Source organism: Rissa tridactyla, chromosome 11 (assembly GCF_028500815.1).
Source record: "Rissa tridactyla isolate bRisTri1 chromosome 11, bRisTri1.patW.cur.20221130, whole genome shotgun sequence".
Taxonomy (NCBI): Eukaryota; Metazoa; Chordata; class Aves; order Charadriiformes; family Laridae; genus Rissa; species Rissa tridactyla.
Window position 1 is genome coordinate 20608389 of NC_071476.1, and position 17916 is coordinate 20626304.

Here is a 17916-nt window from a genome sequence, read left to right on the forward strand (position 1 = left end):
GTGATTATTTTGATTTTCTTGAGATCCTGTTCTACACCTCCACGTGTGTATGAAAGACAGATAAGGAAACGGTAAAAAAAAGGGACTACCTCCCGGATGGAAGAAAAAAGAACTCAGATAAATCATTCCTGGACAAAATTCATCCATCCCATTAATGCTGTAATTTCTGCAGCAGCAGGACTCCAAAGGACGAGAGGACACACGGTGGAAGAGGTAGAACATTCTGTAACAATGAAGAGGAACAACCTATAACTTCTCCACTCGTGGAGCCCCACTCACCTTTCTTTCGGACAACGAGCGTTCACTACATTTTCCGTGTTTCAGAACCCTTAATTTACCGCGTTTACCGTAACAAACTCGAGCAAGAGTTGTAGTCAAAACCTCTCATCTGAACCCATGACTACCGAAGAACCACGAAGTGTGGCCACTTGATTCCTAATGTGAGTGGAAGGGGCATACCCTGTTCTTTCCTTCACGGAGACAAGGATCAGGACTTCCCAGACACGCGAAATTAAGCCGTCCCATTAATTACTACTACTGTTTCTGCAGCAGCATTCAACAAAAAGTTTGGCAGCACTTTCTTCTTTCACTAGGGACAAGAGACCTGTCTCTTTTCCATTCATGGAGCTACACGGAAGTTCCCTTTCGGAGAACAATACCTAAAAACCGTAACCAAGGGGTTTCTTTCCAGCTATCAGCGAAGTCTAAGTACAAGCCCAAACCCGAATGGCAGTTACTACAGTTCTTCATTATCTCACGGACACAAGGACAAGCCCTCCCCATCCATACCATACCCGAAACACCAGGGGAACAGGCAAGGAAGTTCAGCACAGATCAAGGAAAACAGCGAGAGCGAGAGGGCTTACACACCTGCGGGGCGTCGGCGTCGGTGGACGGCTCTCCCGCGCCGGCGCTGCTGCTCGGGGTCGGCTTCCCGCAGGGCTCCGCACCGAGCAGCTCCTCCGCGGGCACGCTGGGCAGCGGTGGCGGCAGCCAAGCGCCCTCGGCCACGGCGCGTGCCGGCGCCACGCACAGGTTGTAGGAGTAGGGCAAGGTGCCCTCGCAGAAGTCGGCCGGGAAGGCGGCGCCGGGCACGGAGAAGCGCTGCGCGCCCAGGCAGCGCAGCACGGCGGGCGGCCCGGCCCGGCGCAGCCGCGCCAGCACGGCCAGCGCCACGCTCAGCAGGAAGAGGGCGGAGAGCAGCGCCAGCGCCAGCACCAGGTAGAACTGCAGCTCGGCCGCCGAGTCGGCGCCCGCCGCCCGCTCGCTCAGCTCCGGCAGCGCCTCCTGCAAGCTCTCGGCCAGCACCACGTGCAGCGTGGCCGTGGCCGACAGCGCCGGCTGCCCGTGGTCCTTCACCACGGCCACCACACGCTGCTTCGCCGCGTCCCTCTCCGACACGGCCCGCGCCGTCCGCACCTCGCCGCTGTGCAGCCCCACGCGGAACAGCGCCGGCTCCGACGCCTGCACCAGCTCGTACGACAGCCACGCGTTGCGCCCCGCGTCCGCGTCCACCGCCACCACCTTGCCCACCAGGTAGCCGGCCTCGGCCGAACGCGGCACCACCTCGAACGCCGCCGGCAACGACGACGCTCCCGAACCCGACGCTCCCGCCGCCGCCGCCGGCGGCCAGAGCACCCGCGGCGCGTTGTCGTTGCGGTCCAGCACGAAGACGCGCACCGTGGCCGTGGAGCTCCGCGACGGCGCCCCGCCGTCCTGCGCCCGCACCGCCACCGCGAACTCGCGGCACTGCTCGTAGTCGAAGGAGCGCTGCGCGTACACCGCGCCGCTCCGCGCCTCCACCGACACGTAGGGCGCCGCGCCCGCGCTGCCGCCCGCCAGCCAGTAGCTCACGCGCCCGTTGGCGCCCGCGTCCGCGTCCCGCGCGCGCACGCGCACCACCGGCGCGCCCGCCGCGTTGTTCTCCGACACGTAGGCGCTGTAGGCCGCCTCCTCGAACACCGGCGCGTTGTCGTTCACGTCCGACACCTCCAGCACCAGCGACGCGCGGCTCGACAGCGACGGGCTGCCCCGGTCCCTGGCCACCACCGTCACTCGGTGCTCGGACGCCTGCTCGCGGTCCAGCGCGCTCGCCGTCACCACCTTGTACGACCCCACCGACGACGACACCATCGACAGCGGCGCCTCGCCCGACAGCTCGCACCACACCTGACCGTTCTCCCCGGAGTCACGGTCCCGCACTTTCAACAGGGCCACCACCGTGCCGGCCGGCGCGTCCTCGGGCACAGGGCTCGACACCGACGTCACCGTGATTTCGGGCGCGTTGTCGTTCACGTCCAGCACCTCCACTTCCACTTCGCAGTGCGCCACCAGACCGCCCCCGTCCCTCGCCTCCACGGCCAGGCTGAACGCGCGCGTGTCCTCGAAGTCCAGCGCCTCCTGCAGCCTGATCGTCCCGCTCTCCGCCTCCACCACGAACTTCTGAAGCACCTTGGCCGGCATTTTCCCGAAGCCGTAGGTGATGCGTGCGTTGGTGCCGGCGTCGGCGTCGGAGGCGGAGACGTTCAGCACCGTCGAGCCCGGCGGCGCGTCCTCGCGCAGGCTTGTGCGGTACCGGTCCTGTGCGAACACGGGTGGGTTGTCGTTGGCGTCCGTGACGTTGATGCAGAGCTGGGCGGTGCCGCTGCGGGGCGGATCGCCGCCGTCCACCGCCGTCAGCACCAGACGCACGCTCTGCTCGCTCTCCCGGTCCAGCGCACGGCGCAGCACCAGCTCCGCGAACTTGCTGCCGTCCTGGCTCTCCTTCACCTCCACCTCGAAGTATGCGTTGCTCTCCAGCTCGTAGCCCTGCAGTGAGTTGCTGCCCACGTCCGGGTCTTCCGCTATGCCCAAGTAGAACCGAGCTCCGGGAGAAGTCAACTCGCTGATCTCCAGCTGGAAATTGTCTTGTAGGAAGTGCGGCGCGTTGTCGTTGGCGTCCTGGATGGCCACCTCGACGTGGAAAACGTTGAGCGGGTTCTGCACCAGCGCCTCGAAGCTGACGGAGCAGGACGCCGACTCGCCGCACATCTCCTCCCGGTCCAGCCTCTCGCTCACGTACAGGTTCCCGTTCTCCCCGCTCACCGTGAAGTATTGCTTCTCCGCGCTGAGCCGCAGCTTGCGTGCCGGCAGCTCCGCCGGGCTCAGCCCCAGGTCCCGCGCCAGCGGCCCCACCAGCGAGCCTCTGCCCAGCTCCTCGGGGATGGCGTACCGGATTCGCTCCGCCGCCGCCCGGCAGCACAACACCAGCAGCAAAGCGGGCAGCAGCACCGCTCGCCCCACAGCTCGCTGCCTGCTCTGCCTCTGCCTCACCGCCATTGTCGCCAGAGCTCGCCGCGCTCCTCCCTCCTGCCGCTGCCGTGGCTCCGGCTCGGGCTGCGGCTGCGGCTCCAGCGCCGCTCCGCGTCGGCCAACAGCGGCACCCGGAGGCGCTGCCACGACACAGCAGCCGGCCCATGCTAGCGCTCCCGGGGACCAGAATTTTGACGGCTGTTCAGTGTCTGTCCCCAGCTTTGGGGTCTCTTTTTTTTAGAATCAAGAAGCACGGGGACACTTTATTGCTTCATCTCCTAAGGCTTTTTAAACTGAGATATGCTGTCAAGTACTTTTAGGTCATCTCCTTGAGTCGCCGTGAATAGTTCGAAGTAATTATTCATGGTAGAGCAAAACATATGCATGTATTCATGCACCACCACAACACTGCAGCCTTTTTAGTGTTTAGTGGCTGCCCCCAGCTTTGGGGTCTCTCTTTTGTTAGAATCAGGAAGCGCAGGGGCACTTGCTTGCTGGAACTCCAAAGGCTTTTAAACCTGAGATACGCTGTCAAGTACTTTCAGGTCATCTCCTTGAGCCACAATGAATAGTCGGTAGTAACTACTCATGGCGGAGCAATAAAAAAAGCAACTCGGCTGCTCTTCATAAAATCCAGAAGGATCTATAAGAGGAAGAAACGATGGCATGGCTTTTTAGTGCTCTTTCAGGTATCTTCAGTTCTGCTTTCCTGACATGGGACGACTACCAAGAAGGAAGGATACCTGTTTCAGTAATCAATAAGCAATCAGGCACAGAATGAAGCTGAAGTTAGGGCTATTCTTTCATGATGGGCTGGCAAAGTGTTTCCATCTTCACTGCATGTCTTCCTTTTGCTCATGGAAGTCTCTGGCGTTTGTCACACTGTCGATTTATATTTTAAAGAGAAGAATAATCACTCTGAGAAATGTATCATCCTAAGACCAAGCTGTATATCTCTATATTAAGAGAGCAGAACAACATTTACAGTTTTGTCATTCACAGAAGTTCCTTATTTTTTTAATCTCCATATTTGAGGGGCAGAAAACACGAACGTGCAAAGCCACGTCAAATCTTTCCTAGAACCATAGAATGGTTTGTGTTCCTTTAGAGATGATGCAGTCCACTTGTCTGCCATGGTCAGGCACATCCTTCACTAGATCAGGTTCCTCAAAGCATCGTTAAACCTGTCCTTTGACCCTTTCAGTGCTGCTGCATCCACTTCTCTGGGCAACCTGTTCCACTGCCTCAAAACTCTCATCATAAAACAGTTCTTCCTTTTTGACCATTTGAAACCTACCCTCTTGCAGTTTAAAACCATTGCCCCTTGTCCTATCACAGCATGCCCTGATAAAAATCTTTCTCCGTTTTCTTTTAAGCCTCCTTTATATATTAGAAAGGAACAATAAAGTTTCCCCATAGCCTTCTGTTCTCCATGCTGAAGAACCTCAACTGCTTCTGAGCTAAATTGTCTTCTCTATAATCCTACACAACTGGTAGGTTTACTTCTGACCCTCTCTTAATTGGCAAAAACATTTCATGAGAGGATAATACACTATGAGCACACAAAGAAGGGAGGTATATTTATTTACTCACCACCATCCTGAGAAGAATAAGAAGGATTCTAAAGCGCATGAGTGATAATCGGTCAAAATAAAAAACAAGCTGTCATCAAACAGAGAATGAGTCATCAAACTTGAATTCATTCATACAGCAAGCTACCAGTGTGGCCCTAAGGACTTTGGGTTATTTAGTGGGTGGTTTCTTTTTAAGAAACAATCAGCTCTCAGCAATTATATTCGACTCTGTGGCCTGCTCATCTCCCACGAACATGGAGCCAGATGTTTAAACAACATATTAAGAGGTCAGTTTTTTCAGAAAGGACAACAGATTCTCTTTTAACTTCTCCTTCATTTCCCTCACACACAATATTCTGTCTTACATGACTTTCACAAGAGGAAAACCAGGATCACAGAAACAATGGCACAGGCCTTGGCACCAGGCATGAAATTAAGCCATTGCTCAGACAAAACCACATTAACCCACCTATTTTCCTGGTTCCAAGACAGCCTCTCACCTTCCTTGCTCTACATTCACAGCCTTTAATAACTCCACAGACAATATCCCATATTTTGGCTAAGTGTCAGCCACAGGAAAAAAAGCATTTCATTTCAGGGAAACACAAGTAAATGTTCTAAGGGGCATAAGGGATCTGCAACTCAGTTCAAGAATCGGTCTTAAGTATCAGCTCGTAGACACCATCATGCACATGGGCACTTTGGAAGTTATGTGACTCTGCAGCCATTAATGCAATGTTTACATCTACGCCTAATAACTAGCATTGTCAGGAAATGCTGTACCAGACATGGCAGGTCATTAAATGAGCAACTGCCTCACACATGCTTCAAATAACAAGCCCAAACCCAGAAATTCCTGTCAAAAATACCCTCCCATCCCCTACATTCACATCAATTTTAATATTGACAAAACATCAGCAGTCATTTCACATTAGCAGGAAGCATGGATAACATCTGAAGATTGGTCGAGGCTGGGGAAACCTTTATACAACCAGGATAAAATTCCACATCACAGTCTTTCAAGGATATATAGATGGAAAGATGACATTTCATACAGCAGGTATTAGACACAGTGCCCACCCCTGAAGCCTGTTTGCACTTCCATGGTTACTGCTTGCAGACAAAATTCATCAGAGCGTTGTCATTCCCTTTCAGGAGTTTCTTAAAGGCAGCCTTAGTGTAAGTGACAGAGGCCTTGGCAGCAGGCGTGAAATTATACCATAGCCCAGCCCGATGGAGTGTACAACCCCCTTTCTTCCTGTTTCAAGGACACTCTCTCACCAATGCCGCATGGACTTCTCACCACATGCATGCAACAAGCATAGCATTTCTTCCAGTGACACATTATCAGACACACATTGTAGGACACATTACCAAACACAGAGGGGCAAACCTTTACCTCTTTGCAACAAGCAAGGGCAAGAATTAAACCAGAATTCACAGGAAACCTCATGCAACAGGAAAGTAAACTGATGAACCCACAACTTAGCCAGCTGGAGTCCAAACTACTATGCGATATCCAGAAATAAGACACTTTGAGACCTATTTTCCATAGGCCAGGAAGAAACCCTGAGAACTGACAAAACGCATGCCTTCCCTCCACCAGTACCTTCTCACACACAACACCCCAGAGACTCTTCTCAAACCATTCAGAGCTTGCATGGTTGTTGATCTTCCTAATTTGCAGATGGACTCCACCCAAAGAACAGTTGCACAGACAACATCTCCTTACCATGGATAATATTTGACTTCTCAGCTTCTGTATGTAACAAGGAAGAGCATTGCTTACAGTAACCCTTTATGGAAACATGTCTGTGAAAGCTCTTTGCAGCTGTAAACATGAAAGACACCCACAGGACAGTCAGACAAATGTAACAGATGGCATCTTCCACACATTATTTCAAAAGGCAGCTCACCTTGAGCTCATCAAAAGAAGGAAGGCAAGAAGTTAACACCTGCAAAAAGGAAGGGATTAGAATATAATCTTCTACATTATGGCACTTAGAGTCGAAACACAATTAAGGTATTTAGTAGGAAATGAGTACACAGTTGGCTCCTCCAAAGTTCCCCTTATGGATTTATCATAAGTACTTCAATAAAATGTTAGTTAAAAATCGATGACAACATGCAAACACACAGGAAGCACCTCCCAGGGCTCCCAATATCTCAGGCCAAACTTACAAGGGAAGAAGACACTCAGATTGTGTTAAATTACAGCTAGGCACTGAACAGGGAAAGAGGAAACCATCCCTCTTTTGTCCTTCAACAGCACATTCTACTAACATTCATAAGTTCCCACGACTCTCTTCGCACACTTGCATGGAGTTTTTGGCAAGAACATAGCCTCAAAGCTCCAACTGTCTAGAGGACCACACACAGATTTCACATCTTTACATCTCTGAACTAAGAAGGAAAATAGATTTGTATGTTGACTACGCTTTAGAAAAAAAAATCAAGGTTCTAAAAGTAAAAGAGGAGTTGTCCTCCAGGAGACACTGGGTCAGCAGATATTGTGCAATACAGTAATGCATTATAAAACACAAAGCCCCGATCTAAAGAAACTCAAGTCAAAAGTAACTCCAAAAGTAACCTGCTGCACTCAATCCAGCAGTCTGTACTGAAACGGGGGATTGCCCCGACACAGGTGCAGGACCTTGCACTTGGCCTTCTCAAATTTTATTATGGATGAAGTTCACTTCTGGGTCGCTTTCCTTCTCTCCAGTGAATCAACGGTACCACTCAACTTGGTGTTGTCTGCAGACTTGCTGTGCTATCACTCACTCCTACCATCTATGTCATTCTCCTGGGTTATACCACAGCCAGCAGTTAAGATCACGCAGCCTCCCACTCACTCCCTACTTGGGATGGTGGAGAGAATCAGAAGGGCAAAAGTAGTAAGACTCATGGGCTGAGATAAAGACAGTTAAATTTTCTTTACTTAAAAGAAAATGTCATGCACACAAGCCAAGCAAAATAAGGAGTTCTTTCACCACTTTCTATAGGCAGGCAGCTCTTCAGACATCTCCAGGAAAGTAGGGCTCTATCACACGTAATGTCTACTTGAGAAGACAAACGCCATAACTCCAAAAGTCCCACCCTTCTTTCTTCTTCCCCCAGTTCTATATACGGAGCACGACGCCACAAGGTATGGAATAGTCCTTTGGTCAGTCTGGGTCAGCTGTCCCGGCTGCATCCCCACCCAACTTCTTGTGCACTCCCAGCCTACTCACTGGCGGGGGTGGTATAAGTAGCAAAAAAAGGCCTTGACTGCTTAGCACAACCAAGAACATCACAGTTATACCAACACTATTTCCATCCCAAATCCAAAACATAGCACTACACCATCTGCTAGCAAGAACGTCACATCCATCCCAGATGAAACCATGACACTCATTGAGGAAGATATTATTGAGATATATTAAATAGTATTGGTCCCAGAATGCACCCTTGAGGAACACCCCATGCTACTGGTGCCCACCTCGACAGTGAGCCACTGACTATAGCTCTTTCCTATACTAAATACTATAAAATATGTGCTGCTTACTATATTAAATTCTATTGGAACAGATAGAAACAGGTCAGGTGCAATAATGTATCTTAGGCCAAACATATTCATCAGAAGGAATTGAAACTGCATAGTACCACAACCACGTACCAACAGACTAACTATGACAGGCAAGGAAATGACCATCAGTTCTTCTATGTCCCCCCCACCAAGAGTTTCCCCAAGTCTTCTCTACAACCCTACACAACCTCCAGGCTGGCTTCTGAACCTCAGAATTGGAAAAAAACGTATCATGAGAGTGTAATGCAGTATGATCACACCAAAAGGAAGATAGATTTGCTCACCAACATTCTGTGAAAAAAAAGAAGGCATGTTAAGTACATGGAGGAAGATCAGGAAGCACGGGGACACTTGATTGCTTCATCCTCTAAGGCTTTTTAAACTGAGATATGCTGTCAAGTACTTTTAAGTCATCTCCTTGAGTTGCAGTGAATAGTTCAAAGTGATTATTCATGGTAGAGCAAAAATATTCATGTTGGAGTAATCCATAAATAATCAGAAAAAGAATGAGGCAAAAGCCATTCCAATCCTGTCATGTTGGACCTGCAAAGGGTTCCTGTCTGTCTTGTATTTCTTCCGGTTTCTCACGTTAAGTCTTGGATGTTTGTCCCCCTGTTGATTTTTAGTTTACGGAGAAGAATAATCACACTGAGAAGTGTATCAGCCTAAAGATAATGTTTATACATCTATGGTAAGATAGCAGAACATCATTTACTTTTTTGTTTGTGACTTACAGAAGATGCACCTTTTGCCTCTCCATACTTGAGGGACTGACAAGTGCAAACCCTCGTTGAGTCTTTCATAGTATGGTTTGGGTCGAAATGGACCTTTAAAGATCATTTAGTTCAACATTTCTGCCATGTGCAATGACATCCTTCATTAGATCACATTGCTCAAAGCCCCATACAACCTGACCTTGAAACCTTCCAATGATGGCACATCCACTACTTCTCTGGGAAACCTCTTCCAATGCCTCACCTCCTTCACCATAAAACATTTCTTCCTGATGTCCAATCAAAATCTACCCACTTACAGTTTAAAACCATTGTGTCTTCTCCTGTCACAATAGGCCCTGATAAAAAGTCTCTCTCCATCTTTCTTAGAAGCCCCCTTCATATAATAAAACGGAGCCATAAAATGTCCCCAGAGCCTTCTGTTCTCCAGGCTGAAGAACCTCTACTCTCTCAGCCCTTCTACATAGCAAGCAGAAACTTTTTATGTCATTGTTGTGGTTTCACCCCAGCCTGTAGCTAAGACCACACAGCCGCCTGCTCACTCCCAGGGCTGGATGGGGGAGAAAATCAGAAGAGTAAGAGGGAGAAAACTCATGGCTTGAGATAAACACAGTTTAAAAAGTAAAAGAAAAGGCACACACTCAAGCACACGAGCAAAGCTCCTGAAAAACAAACTCATTCACCGCTTCCCAATGGCATACAGATGTTCAGCCCTCTCCAGGAAAGCAGGCCTCCATCAGGATTAATGGGAAGACAAACGGCGTAACTCCAAACATCCCTCCTTTCCTTCTTCTTCCCCCAGATTTATATACTGCACATGATGTCACATGATATGGAACAGCCCTTTGGTCAGTTTGGGTCAGCTGTCCCGGCTGTATCCCCTCACAATTTCTTGTACACTGCCAGCCTACTCACTGGCAGGGCAATGTGAGGAGCAGAAAAGGCCTTGACTGCTTAGCTCAAACAAAAACGTCAGTGTTTTACCAACACTATTTCCAACCCTCTTTCAAAACATAGCACTACAGCAGCTGCTAGCAGGAAAGTCAAGTCCATCCCAGATGAAACCACGACACTCATTCAGCAAGATATTATTGAGATACATTAAATAGTATTGGACACAGTACAGACCCTTGAGGAATACCACATGTTACCGGTTTCCTCTTGGACACTGAGCCACTGACTATAGCTCTTTTGATGCAGCCAGCCAGCAGATCCTTATCCATCTAACAGTCCACCTGTTCAACCCATATCTCTCCAATTGAGAGGCCACCATGCAATGGGACATGCGGTGGGGAACACCCTGCACGTGTTCCCCCACTGATCCCTACTCTGTTCATGGAAACCTTGGCTGGGCTGGGTTGCCACTCTGCACTTTGAAGACTGCAGTAGAAATGGCTTTGCTTTCTTTCCCTACAAACAAGTGTGCCTCTGGCAGCACAGGTATGCACACAACAGCTGCCCTTCTTACAGCTGTGACCCTTCAAGGTGGGCACAGGAAGTGCCCCTGCACTCAGACAATTAGAAGCAATCTGACCTTCCCCATTTCATCAGACAGCCTGAGGACTGGCTCTAGCTCATGACAATCAAGGCAAGAGTTAAAAACAGATACAAACGAACAGAAAAGCTGTAATAATATTTCTTAGCCCAAACACACTGAGCACAAGGAACTGAAACTGCATAGTACCACAACCATGCACCTAACATAGTAACTATGACAAGCAAGGAAATGACCATCAGTTCTTCTATGGCCCATCTGCCAAGAGAGTTTCCCCATGTCTTCTCTACAACCCTACACAAGCTGCAGCTTTGCTTCAGACCCTGAGCAGTGGCACAAGCATATCATGAGAGTATAATGCAGCAAGATCAAGCCAAAAGGGAGGTAGATTTGCTCACCAACATTCTGTGAAAAAATAGAAAGCATGTTAAGTACATGGAGGATAGATGTCTGAACTAAAAGAGGAGCACACATCCAAGAGAGACTGGGGAAAATCTAAGAATCAACTTCTGGGGAATTTCCTCCCCTTTTTTATCACACACACTGTTCCACAGAGATGGCACTTCTACTGACATCATGCTTTAATCCCCTCTCCCTAACACAACCAGAACACAAATATAACCTCACATCTCCTGCCTTCCACAAAACCAGAAGGATGAGCAAGAGGCACTAGCGCACAACACGTGGATAAATGAAGATATGCCACTACTTCAAACTTAACCTACATACAGAGGAAACCAGGAGCTGAACAAAATCAGATCAGGAAGGCAAGGAACCATTAAAGACAAAGTCTTGCAGAGAAGCTCACCGGGAAGTCTTCTCAGTCTTCACTGCTGGTGTTGAAATTCATCCCCCTGAGCACCTGCAAATCACTGATGTTTCAAGCACAAGTGCAACCCTAAGGTCTTCCTCTGGACTGCATCGTACAAGGGTTAATTTTAAGAAATAGTCATCAGTTCTCATCAACTTTTCTACTCTGTAGCCTGCTCATCTGCAGACAAATAGAGAGTTGTAAACGGAAAGACATGTCATAGGCCTCTATCTCAAGTTAAGTCATCCTAGGTTTCTTCAGGTGGCTGAAGGCTTGACAAGGGAAGAAAATATTTGCTACAAAACAACACCCACAGTTTCAAATTCAAAAGAGCTATGCAGCCATGGGGAAAATGAACCATGACCTTGCAGGACACAAAGGCCTAAAAGAAAGTGTAATTACATCTGTGAAGAAACTCAACATAGCTGTGTTCAAATGAAATACAGATGGATAAAGGAGCTTTCACGCAGGAATTATGACCCTTCTGCCCATACATCATCATTCTACATGTCCTTTTATTGTGCAAATTCTTTATGGTTTTTCAGGACAGGGAACCTCTGATAACAGCATGAATGGCACAGGCCTCGGCAGCAGCCATGAAATCAAACCACTGCTCAGCCAAATCCACAGTGACACACCTATTTGCACGGCTCAGAGCCAGCCTCTCACCCTCCTTCCTCTGCATTCACAGCCTTTACTTGACCACAGACAGTATCCAATATTTTGTCCAAACGTCAGCCACAGGCAAAAGAGCCTTACATTCAGTGACACCTTCGGCAAACAGAGCCCATCAAAGTCTTTGTCTTGGCAGCTGAACAACTTCAAGGAATGAACGTACATTCCTCTTTCAGCCCAACAACCACAAGAGCTCTTTTAAGGTTTTAAAGGTTACAAGCCACAATGAGGCCCAGATTTACACCTGGACAATAACAATAATAATAATAATAGTAATAATAGTAGTAGTAATGATAATAGTAATAATCTTAATAGTAATAGTAATAATAATAATAATAATAATAATAATAATAATACAACCCAAATTAAAAAATATGGATAAGAAGGATCACAACAAGGATTTCTAATTATACCACAGCAAACTTTTTCACCTGACCTGTCTCAGCACAGACAGAACTTTTCACTCTGACCAAACATCTTCAATGTGAAAATGACCTTTGCAGACAGACACCGTTGAAGGAAAAGTTGCACACACAACTTCTCCTTACAGACAACAAGGATCGCAACATGGACACATGCAAAGAGATTTCTCTGCTCATCATACTCATTTGAAAAAATGACAAGTGTTCTCAAGGGCATAAGTGATTTGTAACTTCAAGAGAGACCCAGTCACCTAAGTATCACCCCAAAGAGAGCATCATCTGACTCAGCGCGTTGGGCAACTTGCAAGACAGGTCACTCTCAAACTTTAATATAAAATCGACATCAGTGCGCAATAACTGCCACTCATGGGAAACATCATGCAACAGGAAAGCAAACTGATGAACCCACGACTTGGCCAGCTGGAATATGAGTAGTGTGATATCCAAAAATGAGACACCTTCAGATTCATTTTACTTAGTCTAGCAACAAACCCTGACCTTCCAAATTTGAAAATACACTCCAATGGGAGAAAAGACACACAGACAACTTCTCTTTACCATGCATAATATTTGACTTCTCTCCATGTGCATGTGACAAGCAAGAGCATTTCTTCCCGTGACATTTAAAAAAAAAAAACCAAACATTTCTACGGAAGTCTCCCTTCATAGCTGTAAACATGAAAGCCACATACGGGGACAGTCAGACAAATATCGCAGATGAGATCTTCCACACATTGTCAGAAAGAATAGCCCAGCTGACACATGCAGAAAGGAAGAGATCACAACATACTCTTCCAGATTATGGAACTTACAGTAGGTACATAATTCAGGTATTTAGTACAAAACAAATACAGTTTGTTCTTCATAAAGCTCCCTTTATGACATTTCTCCTAACTACACAATTCAGTTGTTAGTTAAGAATTGATGACACCCTGCAATGACATGGGAAAAACCACACAGGGCTCCCAATACAGCTGGAATAATATATGTGCTAGCAAAAATTCTTTGGGAAGATGCAATCGCATGACATCACACATGGACACTAAACAGGGAACACTGCAAATCTCTTGTGTCCTTCAACAGACCCTCACGAAGACTCCCAGGACTGTCATCTCCAACCATTCACAACTTGCATGGTGTCCTTTGACACTCATAATTTGAAAGCATATAACATCAAAGGTCCAGTTGCCCAGACCAGTTCTCTTCAACATGCACCAGAATCACCCGTGGACTTCACATCAATATCTTTACATCTCTGTACTAAGATGGAACATATATTTGTCTACTCAACAGCCTTCCGGGAAGACACATGGTGGTTCTAAACGTAAATGAGGAGCTGTCCTCCAGAAAAGACGGAGTCAGTGAACATCTTCATAGGGTCAAGCCCCCTCCTTAGGTCTCCTCCCATACCTTGAATCTCTCCCCTCCCACCCTCCTATGGCTCTTGCCATAGCATGTATCGTCAAGCCAAGACACATCTAGCTCTCTTTCAAAGAAGTCAAACTTAAAAGACAGGGAATCAGCAAAACACATCTCCCATTTCCTCCAAAACCCATCATACACAACGACCCAAAACCCTTCACAAATACTCACAACTTCTACGGTTGTCCTTCATCTTCAAATCAGGCAGACAGACATCGACAAGGGACCAGTTGTTGCCCAGTCCCTTCCTCCACCCGGTGCACAAAGACCAAAGCATGAACGAATACAAAGACATATCGTTGCTCACCCCGTTATCAGGGAGAAACAGAAAGGCTGAGAATAGTGGAAACGATGAGCAGCTGAGTTATACAGGGAGCCATTAACAGTCCCTTACAAAACACTCTCATCCTACTCAAGCACAGGTGCGGTCGGGAAGATAGCGGACCCTGCTAATAACGAAAACTGCGTTTTGCTGATCATGCAATACATGGGTTCAGAAGAGCTAATCCTGACACATGTCGGGGACAAAAGGAGAAACGAAACTCTGGTTCCTTGTAACGAAACCTCCCTACGCAGGACACAGAAGACGGCTGGGAAAGGACAGAGAAGAGGGAGAGGGAGGAGTCGCGGAGCAAGCGTGGTGGGAGGAACTCACCGGGGGAGCGGCGGGGTCGGCGCGGCGGGCGCCGTCGGCGTCCTCGGCGAGCAGCGGCGCGGGCTCGTCGGGCGGCGGGCGCGCCGGGAGGGTGTCGCAGCAGCTGCCGCCCGAGAAGCGGAGCTGGCTCTTGCGCGAGTCGGCGGTGAGCGACACCTCGTGCGAGTAGGAGTGCAGGAAGGCGCGGACGCCGTCGATGCCCACGAAGTGCGAGGCCGGGACGCCGCGCAAGGCGCCGCTGCCCGCCGCCAGCAGCTGCGAGCGGCGCCAGCGCCGCAGGCGCAGCGCCAGCAGCAGCAGCAGGAAGGCGAGGAAGAGGCAGGACACGGCCGCCACGGCCAGCACCAGCCAGCGCGTCAGGCTGACGGACGGCTCGCCCGCCGCCGCCGCCGCCGCCGCGCTGCCCAGCTCCGACAGCAGCTCGCCCACGCTCTCGGCCAGCACCACCGTCAGCGTGGCCGTGGCCGACAGCGCCGGACGCCCGTGGTCCTTCACCACCACCACCAGGCTCTGCCGCGCCGCGTCGCGGGACAGCGGCACCCGCGCCGTGCGCACCTCGCCGCTGTGCAGCCCCACGCGGAACAGCGCCGGCTCCGTCGCCTTCGCCAGCTCGTACGACAGCCACGCGTTCTGCCCCGCGTCCGCGTCCACCGCCACCACCTTGGCCACCAGCGCCCCGGGCTCCGCCGACCGCGGCGCCAGCTCCACGCCCGCCCAGCCCGCGCCCGACGCCGACGGCGGGTACAGCACCTGCGGCGCGTTGTCGTTCTCGTCCACGATCACCAGGCGCACCGACACGTTGCTGCTCAGCGACGGCGCGCCGCCGTCCTCCGCCCGCACCCACAGCCCCACCTCGCGCACCTCCTCGTAGTCGAAGGAGCGCAGCGCGTACAGCGCGCCCGTCTCCGCGTGCACCGACACGTACGACGACAGCGGCGCGCCCCGCACGCGCCCCTCCCACAGCCGGTACCGCACGCGCGCGTTCTGACCCCAGTCCGCGTCCGCCGCCCGCACCGTCAGCACCAGCGCGCCCGCCGCGTTGTTCTCGGCCACCCGCGCGCTGTACCGCGCCTCCGCGAACACCGGCGCGTTGTCGTTCACGTCCAGCACCCGCAGCGACAGCACCGCACTGCTCCACAGCGGCGGCGAACCGCCGTCCGACGCCCGCACCGTCACGTTGTACTCCGACACCGCCTCACGGTCCAGATCCTGCGCCGTTACCACGCGGTAGTGGTTGCCTCGAGAGTTCTGCAGCCGGAACGGGATGCCGTCGTCGAGCGAGCAGGTCACCTGGCCGTTGGGGCCCGAGTCGCGGTCCTGCACGTGCAGCAGGGCCACCACCGTCCCCGGCGGGGCGTCCTCAGAGATCTCGCTCAGCGCAGACCTCACTGAGATCTCAGGCATGTTGTCATTCACGTCTGTCACCGTGATTATGACTTTTGCAGTGTCAAAAAGGCCCCCACCGTCTCTTGCCTGCACCTCCAGTTCGTATGAATCGCCTTCCTCGAAGTCCAGGCTTCTTATCAGCGTGATCGCTCCCGTCTCTAAATCCAGATGGAAAATCTGGGATCCCACGTCCGTCACTTTCTTCAACGAGTACCTGACATCGCCGTATATCCCCTCGTCGGCGTCGGTGGCCGTGACGGTGAGCAGGGCAGAGCCCACGGGCACGTCCTCCGCCACACGCACCGTGTACTCCGCCTGGCTGAACGCAGGAGCGTTGTCGTTGGCGTCCAGCACCGACACGCGGATCCGCGCCGTGCCCGTCCGCGACGGCTCGCCGCCGTCGCTCGCCCTCAGCACCAGCTCGTGAAAGGCCGCTTCCTCCCGGTCCAGCGCCTTCGCCAGCACCAGCTCGGGACGCTGGTCCCCGCCGGGGCCTGCCTGCACGGACAGCGAGAAGTGCTCGTCGCCGCTCAGCTCGTACCTCTGCAGGGAATTCCTTCCCACGTCCGGGTCCTGTGCCCCAGCCAGGGGAAACCGCGACCCCGGAACTGTCATCTCGCTTATTCTCTCCTCAAGCTCAACATGGTTGAAGCTGGGGGCGTTGTCGTTAATGTCCCTGATTTCCACTTCGATTTCATAAACTTGCATTTCCCCCTCTATTATCACCTCACAGCGCAGCAAGCATTTCTCCACCAGCCGGCACAGCTGCTCTCTGTCTATCCTCTCCACCGACACTAAATGTCCAGTCTTCCCGTTCAGGGCGAAATACTGCGTCCTACCTTCGCAAACAAGGCGGACGCCGCGGTCGAGGAGCGTCGGCAGGTCCAGCGCCAGGTCCTTAGCTACGTCGCCCACGAACGAGCCCTTCGGCATCTCCTCGGGAACCGAGTAGCGCAGCTGCCCCCACGCCGCCTCCCACGCTGCCACCAGGACGCACCACAGCAGGACTCGCTCCCGCCGAACCCAGTGTCTCCCCGCCGCAAACATCTCCGACGCGGCACTGCACCACTGCCGCCACCTGTTTCGCCTCCCGATCCGGCTCCGTCCCCTTCTCGCCGGTCCAGGATGCACCGCGTCTCCGCACCACCCGGACGCTCCACGACAGACCGACCGTCCAGCCAGCCAGGCAAACAGCGAGGAAGCCTGGCCGCAGTGGGAGGGGCTGTCTGCACCGCTCCTGCCGCCTTCTCGCTCCTCCTCGGTCAACAGCGGCACCCACAGCCTGCTCCCGGCACTGCAGCCACCCAGCGCTGCCCGACACCCTTTCCCACGGTCAGCTCGCGGCGGCGGGACACTCAACACGGACACATCGTTGCCCTTCCACCGCGTATCTCCTGCGATGCCTTTTCTCCAGACCATCTCTTCGTTCATCCTCGAGGAGATCACGAGTAATAAAACGCCTTCCGGTTTTATGTTTGATTTGGTATTGTTTTTTGTTTTTTTTCCCCCCGACCGAATTAGAAACAGGTTTTGTAACGGTGATATATTATATCTGTTAATATTTCTGAATATGACGTGCAAAATACTGCCATCCTTATCCCATTAGTCCTGCAGCACAATCTCCATCATGAATTATAAAGCTTTATGTAGCAGTCGTGCTTGAATTACTCTTTCCTCACCCTTTGTGGAAATCAAAAGGGTGTCCTACAGCCACATTAATTCCCCACATCCCGACCAATAGAACAAAGCAACAAGGAAGATCCTTCCTCAAAGGGACAGCGGGGATTTCCGGCATTGCCTTCTCTCTAAGCTGTCCTGTTTTTTAACGGTGCGTGTTATTTCTACCGCACAGGACAAATTACTTGTTATTGGCGATAGATGGGAAG

The 17916-nt window shown here is 51.3% G+C and overlaps 3 protein-coding genes across 5 annotated transcripts in view; all 3 read right to left on the reverse strand.

The window, feature by feature from the left end:
- LOC128915987 (protocadherin gamma-C5-like) overlaps positions 1-17916 on the reverse strand; it is a 248422-nt gene that overhangs the window by 139605 nt on the left and 90901 nt on the right. The gene's annotated exons all lie outside the window — the stretch shown is intronic.
- Positions 835-3650, reverse strand: LOC128916212 (protocadherin gamma-B5-like). The gene has a single exon (XM_054217573.1). It carries the CDS (start codon positions 3316-3318, stop codon positions 835-837), a length of 2484 nt encoding a protein of 827 aa, XP_054073548.1. The 5' UTR covers positions 3319-3650.
- On the reverse strand, positions 14469-17500 carry LOC128915986 (protocadherin gamma-A6-like). The gene has a single exon (XM_054217036.1). It carries the CDS (start codon positions 17459-17461, stop codon positions 14558-14560), a length of 2904 nt encoding a protein of 967 aa, XP_054073011.1. The 5' UTR covers positions 17462-17500; the 3' UTR covers positions 14469-14557.